The sequence below is a fragment of the Papio anubis genome, chromosome 2, assembly GCF_008728515.1.
Source record: "Papio anubis isolate 15944 chromosome 2, Panubis1.0, whole genome shotgun sequence".
Lineage (NCBI taxonomy): Eukaryota > Metazoa > Chordata > Mammalia > Primates > Cercopithecidae > Papio > Papio anubis.
In genome coordinates, this window is record NC_044977.1 from 78,264,384 (window position 1) to 78,280,566 (window position 16,183).

The following is a 16,183-nucleotide window of genomic DNA, read 5'->3' on the forward strand; positions in this document are numbered from 1 at the left end:
TAGTTATGTGAAAAGAAACAAACCAAGTGTAAGATGCTCAAATGGTATAAAAACTGTAAAGACAGATGGGTATTAATGAAGAACTCGAAAAAAGCAACTTAACATGAAATATCACAGACACACTTTGGGCAAAAGCAAGCAACTTTCTTGTGCATATTTTAAAGGTAAATTTAATGCAATTACTTAATCTCTGAAATTCAAGTTCCTCCAAATACACCGTTAATATGTTTATCACATTTTTAGAAAACAAGCTATGAATCAGATGGACTTCAATGAGGAACCCAATTGATATAGGCAGCCATATCATCTGACATTATTTAAAAGAAAAATATCCAAACAACCTGGTTAAACAATAAGCCTGGGCATGGTGGCTGCCATTTCTAATTAGCTTCTGAATTCAATGGCTCCCTCTGAGAAATGTAAAACTGAAATATTCACCAAAAGTCATGTGTTTCAAAAGAATATTAACCTCTGGCCGGGCGCTGTGGCTCACGCCTGTACTCCCAACAATTTGGGAGGCCGAGAAAGGTGGATCATTTGAGGTCAGGAATTCAAGACCAGCCTGGCCAACGTGGTGAAACCTCGTCTCTACTAAAAATACAAAAATTACCCAGGCGTGGTGGCACACACCTGTAATCCCAGCCACTTGGGAGGCTGGGGCAGGAGAATTGCTTGAACCCAGAAGGCAGAGATTGCAGTGAGCTGAGATCATGTGCCTGGGCAACAGTGAGACTCCATTTCAAAAAAAAAAAAAAAAAAAAGAAAGGAAAAAAAAAACGGTATTAATGTCTTTGATACATTATTCCCAGAGTCAAATGTAAAGAGGAAACTGGTCATTTTGGGCATGAGGAAATGTAATTACACAGAGGCAAGGTTCCCAGTTCCCAGCTCTAGAGGTCTTCTTTTCCAAGGTAGCCATCTGATTGAGTTTTTAAGCTTTCAGGACAGGTCTTTTGTCCAAAACAACACAAAATGAACAAACGGCAACCCAATTCTAAGACAAAGAAGCTTCAGAGCAAAGCTGGCTGGACACAAAGCTACCCCTTCAACTCATATTGCCAATGGGAACCTGTCAGCAAGACCAGAAGGAAAATCCTACACTTAAGAACATGATGTAATTTTGCTTCTAGGAATCAAGTTTTCCAAGTACAAATAAAGCTAAGACTTCTAAGAAATGATTCATTCCATTTTAAGGGTGGAAGAGAATCCATTAAGTAGAAACCCAACTCATGAAAGATATCATTATTGTGACTAGGATAGGAAGTTCCACAGATAGAGGAGTCCTAATGCAGGAAGAATTCTGATACTGACAATTTCTGAGCTAAACAAGAAAAAACATGAAGCATTTTCTCAGAGTAGTTATCTCTGGTTTCTCCAGGAACAGTGGATAAGAAACAAATCTGCATGGCCATATAAGCATCTATAGAAAAATAAATATTATTTTCTTATTGTGTAGGGGTTCTTCACCAGAGCTTCACGGATACTTACAGGGTTCAAAAATGGGCCTGAGGAGCTAGGGAGAATGATGAAATCCTATCAGTTACATGTAAATCTATGTGTAGATACATACATGTGTCTTCTTTGTGAAGGGGGTCTCAAGAATTCATCAGATTATCAAAGCAGGACAAGACTTAGAAGCTATGAAATTCTAACAGCTGAAAACCTTCCTTGGCCATGTGGCTCCTTTGATTAACGTATGTTACCAGTGAAAAGTCACTCCACGTTTGAGTACAGCCATAGGCTAGAACTGTTACTGAAACACCCGGGGTTCAGACTAGGTCCGGCTGCTCGCTGCACAGAAAGCCAATCACTGAGATGACAAGCATTGCCAAGGAAGGCTTTAATTGGGTGCTGCAGCCGAGAGAGGAGATGTGAGCTCAGTCTCAAATCCAGCTCCCTGATTGACTAAAACTAGAGATTTAAATAGCATGGAGGAAATGTAACAATGTGTAAGAAAACAAGAACTAAGGAGGGGCAAGAAGGCATTTGGTGCAATGGTCTGGTGAGCTTCAGTCCTCTGATACTTTTTTGAGAGGCCTGAAGGTCCTTTCCTGAGGAAGGAACTCAAATAAAACAAATACAAGTGTGAAACTTTAACAGCAGAAGGGCCAATTTCCATGTTTATCCAAAACAACTGTCTATGGGACTATTGCGCAAGTTTCAGAACCATATTCATTTTGTTCTTCCACACACTTCTAAGGCTTACCACATGGGGGACCTACCAAGAAACAAACATGTTCATCACAACAAAAGAAAAGTCACACAACAATCATGATTAAAGGAAATATATAAGGTTGGCATTGGAAGAGATGTGCTTCTCCCTACCCAACATTAATAAAGGAGTTGGAGACGTGCTCCCTCCCTCACCCTGGCTCTAAGCAGATACACAGCAGCATCTGACCTAGTGCACCCACACCCTTCTACTGTCCAGCAGGATGGATCACTGAGAAGACCGACACAGCAGAAGCAAAATGTCACCATCAATCCTAACAAAATTAACAGTGACTCATACCATCACAGCCTCTTTTTCAACAGCCACTGGGAGCAAAAAAAAACCTTACAACTTTGCTACCAAGAGAAGGTTCTGAGACTCCTCTACATGTTGCCAACTTTTCTATTTTCTTAAGGGTGAAAATGAAGTCAACCCAGTTTCATACATAATGTCATCTTTCAAAAATGGGAACAGACAGTGAAAAGAAACTGTGTCAAATGAAACACATGATGAACATCATCAGCCAGCAGTGAGTCTACTCAAACCACGATGCCTGTGGCTTCTGTGTTTCTCCAGTCAAACAAAGGCAAGAAACAAGGACGGATACCCACCTGCCATACTACGGATAAAGGGTTTCCAGAGAGATGAAGTTAGGTACTGTACAGGTGTGATTTGCAAAATGACTGAGGGTAAGGACATAGCATCTGATTAACATAAAGACTGAAGCACAGCTACACGTTGAGATCTTGACTTTCTCTCACCTCAACAGGAAACCTCCTGCCATCGATGCTGTGTTCAGAGCCCGCTGAGCCATTGCTGTGGCCCCAATGAAATTCCACCTTCTCGGCTTTGAATCTGCCAGGCAGACCAGCTCCACTGACAAAATAGTCGTCTTTCAGAAGGATGGCAACTGTGTGAAATGAATGAGAAGGGAGGAAAACAAATTGAGTTTCAAAATCAAACGGAGTTGTCCTGTTACTTCTAATAAAGTTCATGACTACTATGATGTGAATTATGTCCTCATGTACCTGTGAAAAAATACGAACACACCCGCCTGAGTAAATTAGTTCATTCTAGCTGCAGAATGCTCTCAGAGCATCAGTTGGCCCTAAATCATGACACTTTCCAGAGAATGATCTCAGAATTACTTATCCATTTAACAGATTTAAAAAAAATAGAGACAATAACAGAATAAGTCACTCTGAATCAGTGTCTCCTAAAACTGCTTGATGGTCAAAATCATCTAGAGAGCAAGATTCTTCTTTTTAAGCACTGATTCATGGGGCTACCCCAAGATTCAAGGTCTGGAACCAGATAGGAAATATATAATCAGCCAGATGCAATAGGCATGTTTCTTTGGTCAGAAAATGCAGGCAAGATATCAGGAAACAAAAATTTGTGGATGCTTCCAATATTAAGGCAACAGTAAGTGGGAAGAGAGCTGGGAGTCTGTTATTTAATAACAGTACCCAGGGAAGTGTAATGCAAAATCTACTCTTGAAATCACTCAAATACTGGCAGATAACTGGTTTTCTTTATTTTTTCTTTTAGTTCCAAGCAAAAAATAATTTCCCTTAACCCATCCAAAGAATACATGAGAAGCATCCACAACATAGGGAACCTCAATTAAATTCCAACCCTAAATTTCAAAAATATACTGCTCTTTCTTGAAATACAGGAAGGAGAAATTGAGAATAACTTGGATTTACACTAACAAAAAAATATTTTTCCAAAAGGAATATAATGTCTAAATAAAAAACAAATTCTTTTCAAGTGATATATTCCCTTTTTTTGTTTCTCTAGAAGTGAATTCATTCATTCATTCATTCAATAAATACTTATTGGCCGCTAAATACATGTAAGGTGCCAAACAATATACCGAATGGTTTGTGATCGAAAGCCAAGCTTGTGTAAGCCATGGGAAATTGCTTATCCTCATTGTCTCCTCTTCCTAAAGCGATCCTAGTTAGGGCTTTAGTGAGAAATCCTGCATGAAAATTAGGTCTCCATAAAAGATAGGGACTAGGCTAATGACCCACTTCTAGAATACTGCAATTAGTTTCAGTACTTCTCTATGTAAAGGAAGCATTAAAAGCAAGTGAAGGAACTTTCTCATATAAATCCCTTTTTATTGTATTCAAAAGGCAGTTTTTCTCCAACTTTTGAAAAAATATACAAGGAATGCCCAATTAGAAGAACAGCAAATTAAAGGATAAAATGAAGTAAAAGCAAGTGTTTCTCGTGCCAATTAAACATGCTACAGCACTGTGCCACCTTCACCCTGTGTTGGGCATGTTTTAGAACAGGGGTCATAAACTTTTCCTGTAAAGGGCCAGTTGGTAAATATTTTAGGCTTTGCAGGCCAACTGGTCTCTAGTGTAACTACTCACTCTTGTCTTTATAGCACAGAAGCAGCCAAAGATAATACTTAAATGAATGGGTGAGGCTATGTTCCAATAAACCTTTATTTAATCACACCAATATTTAAATTTGACAAAATTTTCAATGTGTCATGAAATATTACCACCTTTGATTTTCAAATAATTATTTAAAACTGTAAAAATGAGAGACTCATCATTGTGTGACATAAATATAGTATCTTAGAAGATAATATCTAAAATCTTATATATCTATATATACAGATATTAGAAAATATCTTCTAAAATATTATATGATACCAACCACATACCTTTAGTTCTGATATCAAAACATTTAGGCATTAGCTCAGTAGTGTTTCAAACACTGTTGATCCTTCTCAGCCAGTTGTAAGTTCCATACATAACATTATGCATCCAAAGGACGAAGGCAAAACATTTTGATTCCATCTGTTACAATACACCCAGGGAATCAGCAGCATCTTATAAATATTTGATTTTACCTAAATCATTTATATCTCTGTCAGGGGTCATTTTACTTGTTTTATATGAATAATTAAAAGCATAATTAGGGAACTGTACAATCTGAAACATTAATCTCATTTTTCATTTTACAGTGTTTCTCACCAGAGCACACAGCATGTTACATGTCCACCCACCCCTTTCAAACATGTCATATATTTTTGTTTACACATGAAACTGGAATGAGAGAACTTTCCCAGCTAACACATTTTCTGATGACGGGTGTAACACTGAACTGTTTGAAACAGAATATACTGAAGGTAGTCACTGCAGAGCACAAGATGTCATGCATATGAGCTCAAGACACGTTGGGACTCCATTCTGCCACTTAACAGTGGTGGGACCTCAGGCAGGTTACCCAACTTCTCTGTGCCTCAGTTTCCACAACTGTTCAAATGGGATAATTACTGCAGTGCCTACCTGGCTGGGCTATTTTGACACCTGGAGAAAAATCACACTGGGAAAGCAGATGATCCAGGGCCAGGAAGCCAGCAAGCACATATGCAGTGGCGGTTATTTTCAAACTCATTTCTAGAATCAAGGCTGGAGCTCCTGGACAGCATGGAAGACTGGCCACATAGGTGTAACTCTCTGTTTTCAGAGAAAGTTATACTTTAAAGTAATACTGTCTTTCCCACACAATAACAAGTGTCATTAGAGGCAGGGACAATAGCAAGAGCAGGGATGGCTCAAATATTATTTGGGAGGAGATCTTTTATTTTATTTTATTTTTTGAGATGGCGTCTACCTCTGTCAGTTCTGAAGAGCAGGGAAGTGAGAAAGCTTCTCAAGAGAATGTTCAAAACCTAAAGCAATATGGAAACATCTGCATGCCAAAAAGGATGTGACACTGGTCTTTTTTCTCTGGATGCTTCTCTCTGGATGTCTTTTCCCACGTCTTCCTCTTTTCTGTTACCTAGGTCTGCACCGTTCTTTCTACATTCTAAGTTCTCTGTAATTTGGCACTCAAGTCTGCCCTGGGTAAGAATATACGGTCAGAAACAGCAATAAGATACCATTTGGAGTCTATCAAATTGGTAAGGTTTTTTTTTTTTTTTTTTGAGACAGAGTCTCGCTCTGTTGCCCAGGCTGGAGTGTAATGGCATGATCACTGCTCACTGCAACCTCAGCCTCCTGGGTTCAAGTGATTCTCCTGCCTCAGTGTTCTGAGTAGCTGGGATTATAGGCATGCGCCACCATGCCTGGCTAATTTTTGTATTTTTAGTAGAGACAGGGTTTCACCATGTTAGCCAGGCTGGTCTCGAACTCCTGACCTCAAGAGATTCACCCACCTTGGCCTCCCAGTGCCGGAATTACACAGGTGTGAGTCACTGTGCCCAGACTGGGCCTGGAGGAGAGATCTTAAGTACTAGGTAGATGCTTTTAGTTCACTAAAACCCAGAATAAAAAAGATACTGCCTTTTCTGAATTATTTCTATCTTTTTGATCATATCAAAGAAAATAAAATCATAGTTGGGTGCTAATATAACCCGTATAGTTCCCTGATACTCATTCATTTCCCATTTTTACTCAAGAGTAAGCATAACGCTAAAATTTAATAACATGAGCAAGGTTGATTTATTTTTGTAGATTATGGACATATTTCTAGCATTAAGTCTCTACCAGTCAAACAGAACTGGTTTTTCCAATAATGGTGTTGATAAAGAGTTTTCTTTTAAAATCAATTCATGTAATCAAAATGAAGTAAGTAAATTAGAAGAAAATGCCACTATAAAAATAATAAATATGGCCGGGCACGGTGGCTCACGCCTATAATCTCAGCACTTTGGGAGGCCAAGGCAGGCAGATCATGAGGTAAGGAGACAGAGACCATCCTGGCTAACATGGTGAAACCCCGTCTCTACTAAAAATACAAAAAATTAGCTGGGCGTGGTGGTGGGTACCTGTAGTCCCAGCTACTCGGGAGGCTGAGGCAAGAGAACGGTGTGAACCTGGGAGGTGGAGCTTGCAGTGAGCTGAGATTGTGCCACTGCACTCCAGCCTGGGTGACAGAGCGAGACTCTGTCTCAAAATAATAATAATAATAATAATAATAATAATAATAAATACAAATAAAATTTAATCTAAAAATTAAAACAACCGCAGGAAAAGCTGAATCTGGATAAGGCACAAACTGGAAGGTGCCAAAGCTAACAGCTAAAGACAGGAGAAGAATGAATGGTGTTATAGACCGAATGTTTATCTCTCTGGAAACTCACAAATTGAAACCCCAATCCCCCATGTAATGGTATGATGAGTCAGGGCCTTTGGGAGGTGATTAGGCTATGAGGGTGGAACCCTCATGAATGGGATTAGTGCACTTAAAAAAGAGATCCCCAGGCCAGGCACAGTGGCTCACACTTGTAATCCCAGTGCTTCGGGAGGCCAGGGGCGGCGGATCACCTGAGGTCAGGAGTTTGAGACCAGCCTGGCCAACATAGTGAAACTCCGTGTCTACTAAAAGTACAAAAAGTTAGCCGAGTGTGGTGGCAGGCACCTGTAATCTCAGTTACTCAACAGGCTGAGGCAGGAAAATTGCTTGAACCCGGGAGGTGGAGGCTGCGGTGACCGAGATCATGCCACTGCACTCCAGCCTAGATGACAGAATGAGACTCTGTCAAAAAAAAAAAAAGAGGCCCTCAGCCAGCTGCCTTCCCTTCTACCATGGAATATGAGAAGTTATCATCTATGAATCAGAAAGCAGGCCCTCACCAGACACTGAATCTGCTGGTGCCTTAATCTTGGACCTCCAGCCTCCAGAACGCTGAGAAATTTTTATTGTTTAGGCCACCCAGTTTATGTTATTTTGTTATAGTAGCCTGAACTAACTAAGACAGTTGGGCTAAGAGAGAAAGACAGGAAAGGTCTATGTGGTGAACGAAGTTTCTAGAACTATCCTGATTGTGATTAATGTAGATTGTGATGAAATAAAAGCAGAATGATGGAGAAAATAGAAGAAGCTGGAAGCTTCAAATTCAAGGTTTCTTAACCTAGAGTCCAAAAGTCCACAGCTGTGGCTATGTATGGGCTCTGGAGGTCTATACCTTCCTGATACAAGAAGTAAATTTCTGAGCACAGTGCACACATGGAGCTTAGGAGCTGGACTCTGTAGCCAGTAAGTCCAAACTTGAATCCTAGTTCTGCCACTGTCCACTTACGAGAAAGTTAATGCACTTCTTGGTGGCTTTGTTCCTATTCTGTAAAATTGGAATAAGATAGCAGCTACTTCACAGGTAAGTTAAGAGGTTCACAAGGGCTGATATATGAAGAATGCTCACAGCAGCAGTTCATACACATCACAGAATAGCATTGGTGTTATGCAACCTTTAGGAAGGTTATTATCCTAGGAAAGGATCCACAGCTTTCACCAGATTCTCCCTTTGTCTGGGGCTCCCCATGATGTAAAGACCTCCAGGCTATGCAAACGGCCAGGGCAAAGTAGGATCAGTTCACATCTTAAATAAGGAATTAGTTTTCTCCTGAACTGGAAGGGTTGACTAAGTGCCTGGCATTCATAGCATTCTTTGCAGGACATCCCCCAACTGTTTATAAATTAAATTCAACATGTGTGTATAACACAGGCTAAAGCAAATGTTCACACTAAAATCTGAGTAAACAGCAGCAGGTGCCAAAAAGTAAAGAAAAATGGATGAGAGGAAAACTAGCAGTTTACTATCATATCCTCCTACCCTGACACACCGCCAAGACTATAAGGTAGAAAAAAAAAGCCTACCATTATGGACCCTAATGATGGGATCCCTAGACCACTTTCCACAATATCTGTGACATCAGAGGGATGCCCTGGGGCTCCCAGTAAAAGAGAAACGCTCTTGTCTGAAGGTCAGAATGCACTGGCTGTAGTTACAGCCTTCCACTAATTTCCCTGTAGACACTGACATTTATGTTTTTCAAATACTCAACAAATATTCACTGAGTAATCACTGGCGGAAAAAGTTGGGTCAATCAGACACAACTCTTGCCCTTCTGGAACTTATGGCTAATGGGAAAGACAGGTCTCAAGAACTAAACAGACAACAGAAGCAAACCTGCAAGTGGGACAAAGGGTAGCACCTGAGCATCCAAGCCTAGATGAGAGAAGGGGAGGGTGTCATGGTCTGAGCTGAGAGTTAAAGGAGCTACCCCAGGGAAGTGCCAACAAGATGGGAGAACATCAAGAAAGAATCAATGGCCCCGTGGTAGTGCTAATGAGTAAGAGAAAGCCAAGGTGACAGGTATCCAGAGAGCAGGATGGGACACGAGGACAGAGCACGAGGCAGGGACAGTGAGCAGTCTGTCTGTTCCAAGAGAAATGGGAAGTCCTTGATATGATTGGGAGAGAGAACAACAAAGAAAAAGGGAGAGACAGGCAAGATCAGATTAAGGAACTAAGATTACTCTGGCTACTCTGTGGAGAAGGCCTGGGAGGAAAGCAATGTTGGTCAGTAGAAATATGTGAGGAGCTGATAGCAGTAATCCAGTAAAGAGTCCCTGGACATGCTGAGTCAGAGCAACCTCAGACATCCAAGAGATGATAAACCACAGGAATATCCTGGGTCTCAGTTAACTCACTGCTAAACTGGGTGAAATGAACAAGGTGGATTAGTTAACACTTTAACCATATAAGACATGAAAGATGGAGGAGTCTAGCAGAGAACGCTGTACCCTAAAAAAGAAACGGTTCTTCAAAAAATGGCCGGTAACATTCAGGGTAATTAGTTAATCAGGCTTCTGTCTACACAAAAACTAGTTCCTACCACCTGAACTTGGGTTCTGAGGCTGTGGGCATAACAAAGAAAATGGAGCTTAGCAGACAGGAAACACAGCTTGCAGAGTACCTAGCCAAAGACTGACCCAGTGAAATAGCTCCAAGCTCAATTCCAGGGTTCAGGTAAAGCTGGATAGTATTAGAATGAAAGAACCCAAGAACGTGGGCCTTTGAAACAGGAAAATTTATAAAGCAGAGCAAAAGCACACCTAGCATTCCCCAAACAAATTAATGGATTTTAAAAATTAAACTTACATTTTCTTTTTTCGGGCAACCTCAAGCTAATCGGAGATGCCCCAGGGTACTACAAAGACACTGTTTATATTAGGCACGCCCAACATAAACAATGCCAAGGGCCCAGATGTTTCCAAACCTCTGTCTACTTGGCTGATGTTCTGCTCTTAATCAGAAGCTTGTCAACCTCTTTGTAAGTGAAATGACCTATTTGTTAGTGACACAAACAAAACTCAGAGTAAAAAAGCAACTGTTGATCAAGGAATGATGACTCCACAATGGTCTACCATCATCATCCCATATTTACACCTATTAAGGATCATTACATTGAGGAGGCTGCGGAAGTGTTATAATAAAAATAAAAGTAATGATTGGCACCAGGTGAGTTTGAGACCCTCCCAAAAATACATTTGGGGAATCATTCATATATTTCACTTATCCAGGCCCTCCTCATCCAATATTAATCAGAGATAAGAGAGGTTTTATTGAAATGAGAACACATTTAGGTTATTACTGTCAATATCAAAATCTACTCCATAGATACAATAAATGAAAATATTTTTTAAACTTCAGTTCTCTTCTATGGCCAGCTCTAAGGAAGGAAGACAGGAAGGAGAGAAGGGGGACAACAGTAGGAGCAGGCAGTGAAAACAGACACAATGAGGCAGAGAGACAGAGACATGCCCCAGCGGGGGCAAATGCAAGGAGAAGACACAGGAGGAAATGTGGGAGAGAATGAAACCACAAAAAAGGTAAAAGCTCATGGAGAGATCCATAGAGAAAGACATGTGAGTCCAACAGAATACAAAGAATAGGCAGAGGTTGCAGTGAGCCAAGATTGCGCCACTGCCCTCCAGTCTAGCAACACAGTGAGTGAGACTCCAAAAAAATAAAGAAAAGAAGGAAAGAAAGAAAAAAACAGAAAGCCCAAACTATCAGAAATATACAAAGACACACACATACACCACACACATACACATACCCATACCCACAACTCCCTTACACACATAAAAACACACTTTTCCTAGAAACTTCCTAACCAATCTCTTGATTACTAAAGGCATCCGTGTTACACTTGAGCAACCATGCCACTGTGGGATCACATCTTGCATCAGGGCTAGGCACAAAAGTCCATCAGTTTTGGAGGGAAATCAGACATCATGAAGACTGCTATTGAAAATCTTGTAATGAGCCGGGCGTGATGGCTCATGCCTGTAATCCCAGCACTTTGGGAGGCCGAGGTGGGGCAGATTGCTTGAGGCTGGGAGTTCAAGACCGGCCTGGCCAACATGGAGAAACCCCGTTTCTACTAAAAATATAAAAATTAGCTTGGCGTGGTGGCATGCGCCTGTAACTCCAGCTACTTGGGAGGCTGGGACATAAGAATCACCTGAACCTGGGAGACGGAGGTTGCAGGGAACCAAGATGGTGACACTGCACTCCAGCCTGGGCCACACAGCAAGACTCTGTCTCAAAAAAAAAAAAGAAAAGAAAAGAAAAGAAAAACCCTGTAAGGTGCCCATCTAAAGTGGTAGCCTGGTGCTGACTCTCAGTAAGGCTCACACATCCTTGTCTCCACTGACCTTGGAAGAGACAAGTGGCTCTTCAGGGCTGTAGAGAGGCAGCAGTTAGCTTGAGTGGGGTTCTACAATGAACAATAGGGCAAAGAGTATCTTTCAACTCCAGACACTTGCTTGACCTTGGGGAGGGGTGGCTACCCCTGGCCTGCGTCTGAGCAGAGCCACATCCTCCTCCAACACTTAGCTTGGATCACAAGCGCAGTTAGGGAAATAGCATGTGGAAATGACGAAGGTTGTTAAGATTTTATTTTTCTCTTTTTACCAGCTAGCAATTAGTTTGTTCATTACTTAGCTTGCCTCTGTGTGCTCTTAAGTTGCTACTCTACTGAAAACTTCTAAGAGCCAGGTAAAATAAACTCAATGCAACAGTGTCGTAAAATACTTGCCTTAGTTTTATGGGCACAGTAACATACTAGAAAATGACTCTTGACTTCCCCATCTATAGTTTCCCTCCCATTGATTCTTGTGTGAACTGAATAACCATATTTTGAATCCATCTGTGTCAGGCACTATGGCATATGCAGACAAATAGGAAAGAATGTCGGCAAAGAAAAAATATAATAAACCAATATAATGAAAGAAGATGAAAGTAGCATGCTTTGTGGTAAACACATTTACTATTTGTCCTCAGTATGGGATGTAAGAAAAAGTAGTTTAAAAAAAAAAAAAAAAAAACTCCTCCCAATAGTTAAAATTCATAGAAGACCATGTCTTATTAACATACATCAGAAGCACCATCTAAGTATTAAATTCTGATCTTTTTGCTAGAAGCTAATGCTAGGAACAGCAAGATTGTCTTGAAATGTTCTTGATGAATGCATTATCTTTTCATTCTACAAAAATGAAAGAAAGGGAAATAACTTTAGATGAAATAAAGTGGGAACTGGCACAATAGATAGTTACGGCTCCTCAGGAAGAAACAGAGAGATGCTATCTGTCTTGTGAAGATATTTTAGACAACTTTCGAGAAGTGGGTTAGGTACAACCAAGTTGCTCTATTGATTATGCTGGATAGGATATATAGCACTCTCAGGGGGTTAAGACAGATCTGAACATTTAAGCTGTTTTATGGAAGAGTTACTGTCTGTATGTAATAGGCCGCTTTAAATATTAACTTTCTATATTCATATTTTAATATACAAAAGACAGAGTCTATTTTACAGATAAGTGATCTGTAAATTTCCATCAGAAAAAAATAAATACTCCCTCTTGAATTTATTTCCTGGAATATAAAGTTCCAGAAAATACTCTAAAATAATTTTAGAGAAGAAAAATATGTGTTGCTTAAAAATTAATGATTTACGAAAGTTCATCTAGGTATGCAAGATAGATATAAAATGGATGGCACAAAGGCAGACCATGTGGCTCATGATACATGAATTTTTTTAAATTTAAACTTTTAATTTTTCTCAGAATAGCAGATTCACATGCAGTTGTAAGAAATAATGCAGATACCACGACCCCTTTAACCCATTTCTCTTAATTGTACCATCTTTCAAAACTAGTACAGTGGGCCGGGCACGGAGGCTCACGCCTGTAATCCCAGAACTTTGGGAGGCTAAGGTGGGTGGATCACCTGCTGAGGTCGGGAGTTCAAGACCAGCCTGACCAACATGGAGAAACCCTGTCTCTACTAAAAATACAAAAAACTAGCCGGGCATGGTGGCGCATGCCTGTAATCCCAGCTACTTGGGAGGCTGAGGCAGGAGAATTGCTTGAACCCAGGAAGCGGAGGTTGTGGTGAGCCGAGATCACTCCATTGTACTCCAGCCTGGGCAACAAGATCGAAACTCTGTCTCAAAAATATATATAAATAAACCAACCAACCAAACAAAAACACTGTAGTACAGTGATAGGTGGTTTCTTTAAAAAAGAAAGGTTGCCTATCAATATTATTCAATGTGGAAATTATAAACCCCACCCTAATTTAGCCTGCACTAATATGTACTGTTCAGTTGAATTTATATGATCCAGACAAAATAGATCAAATGAATACTCATTTCTTCAAATTCTAAAAAATTTATTAACTCATGGTGTGTTAAGATCTATAGAATAGCCAAGCATGGTGGCTCATGCCTATAATCCTAGCATTTTGAGAGGCTGAGGCAGGCAGATCACTTGAAGCCAGGAGTTCGAGACCAGTATGGCCAACATGGCAAAACCCTGTCTCTACTAAAAATATAAAAATTAGCCGGGCCTGGCAGGGCACGGTGGCTCACGCCTATAATCCCAGCACTTTGGGAGGTTGAGACGGGAAGATCACTTGAGGTCAGGAGTTCCAGAGCAGTCTGGCCAACGTGGTGAAACCCCGTCTCTACTAAAAATACAAAAATTAGCCGGGGGTGGTGGTGCACTCCTGTAGTCCCAGCTACTCAGGTTGCTGAGGTGGAAGAATTGCTTCAACCCGGGAGGTGGAGGTTGCACTGAGCCAAGATTGTCCCACTGCACTCCAGCCTCAAAAAAAAAAAAAAAAAAAAATTAGCCGGGCATGGAGGTGGGTGTCTGCAATCCCAGTTACTCAGGTGGATGGGGCACAAAAACTACTTGAACCTGGGAGGCAGAGGTTGCAATGAGCTGAGATTACACCATTGAACTCCAGCCAGGGCAACAGAGTGAGACCGTCTCAAAAAAAAGACCTACCAAATGAAGGAAGTTTATATTAGTGTTAAAACAACACAAGTTGATTTCTGCACCCAAGTTTCTAAACCACCATAAGTTAAAACTCTTTCAAGAGATTAAAAAAAAAAAAATTGCATGTTCTTTGTTTCAAATTGCATATAGCTGGTTGTCACTTTTAAAAAACCCTTCCTATGGCAGAATCATCTTATTTATGATATATTGGCCTATCTAGTATTATGTCATGAATTTTACAGTAATTAGTTGTATGAGAGTAACAAAGATTTATTTCTGCTTCTCAGAACACTGTGCTTCTGAAATTTCTGAGACCGATGGGTTTGTATTTGGATAGCTTTGCTCTAAAATCAAGTACATGCACTCAGATATGCAACAGGTTGTGGATCACTCTAGGAAGCCAGGAGAGTGACAAAGATTGATAATCAGCTTCTGGAAGACCAAGGTCATGAATCAACTTGAATTGAGTGAACCCTACATACGTCTAAACCCTGTCATTGGTGATACCAAGCCGAAAGCTGTCACTGAAACGTGTTATCTTTGCTGAAGGCTGTCAAGCGTTGCAAGTCAAGTAGAAAACCGTATCAGAGAGCGCAGTGATTGTCTCTGACAGCCTTCCAGAATGTGGTGCTGAGGTGGTACTCAGTTCCAATCTCTGATTGCACCCAGGGTGGCAAAGCTCTCGTCCACTACATTTAGATATTCTGAAGAGAAATAATCTCATTGCAGTTATCCTAAGAACACTATATTTAAAACATAAAGTAGGGCAACTGATAAATTCTGAATTGCAACAATAAGCACACAATCTGTGCTGCGGTGGTAGAGAGGTGAGGATGAAAAGGTACATACAGGCCAGGTGCAGTGGCTCATGCCTGTAATCCCAGCACTTTGGGAGGTCGAGGTGGGGAGATCACCTGAGGTCAGGAGTTGGAGACCAGTCAGGCCAACATGGCGAAACTCCGTCTCTACTAAAAACACAAAAACTAGCCGCGGGTGGTGGCACATGCCTGTAATCCCACCTACTTGGGAGGCTGAGGCAGGAGAATCTCTTGCACCTAGGAGGCAGAGGTTGCAGTGAACCAAGATCGTGCCACTGAACTCCAGCCTGGGCAACAGAGCGAGCCTCTATCTCAAAAAAAAAAAGAAAAGAAAAAGAAAAAAAAATACATACAAATAACATTATTGGATCACCAGTTTTTTTTCTGGTGATCCCTAAAGCTCCCCATTTAGCCAGTTAGGTTATTTAAAAAAAAAAAAAAAAAGCCAACTTTGTGACCTACAACATGAATAGGACCAAAGGGCTAGGAGTGAAGTCATTTTAGCCCAGCATGAGGGCTCTGGCAGCCAAGGTTCCTGAAAGGGATTACTAACAGTGGTGCGCAGTGACATCCTTGGTTACAAAGGGTTCACTTTAAAAAGAGAAAGAGAGAAAAAAACTTGTTTTAATGGGCCAAAGTTATCAAGTAGTTAAGTAATAAGAGTGAAAAATATCTTTAGGCATCAACAGAACCCCAGGTAGCACTAAGCAGAGATGTAGTATAATATCCCAGAGCTTATTTTCAGATCATACAGCGAAGCACAGCAAGGCATTCTCTGGTACTTATAAGGACAATCTATAAACTGATATTTGCACAACAGTAATTGAGAGGGAGGTAGCTCTTCGCATTAGCAATGGTAAAAAGACGATGCTGCATATTCACAAATCCCAAAATGACAAGTGGAAGAATCAAATTGCTGGTCTGATACACAAAGGGATGAGACAGTTCGTCTGTACTCGGAAGTAATAAAAAATATTAATAAACCAAATCTCAAGAAAGATAAGAATTCTGATTTCATTTGCATATTTGGCACCATGTTACCTGAC

General features: G+C 40.7%; 1 protein-coding gene across 1 annotated transcript in view; it reads right to left on the reverse strand.

Annotated features, from left to right (window-relative positions):
• Positions 1–16,183, reverse strand: part of PTPRG (protein tyrosine phosphatase receptor type G) — a 729,284-nt gene that overhangs the window by 275,431 nt on the left and 437,670 nt on the right. The window contains exon 4 of the mRNA XM_031662790.1: positions 2,974–3,122. Within this exon, the coding sequence (XP_031518650.1) occupies positions 2,974–3,122 (149 nt within the window). The remainder of the gene's footprint in view (positions 1–2,973; positions 3,123–16,183) is intronic.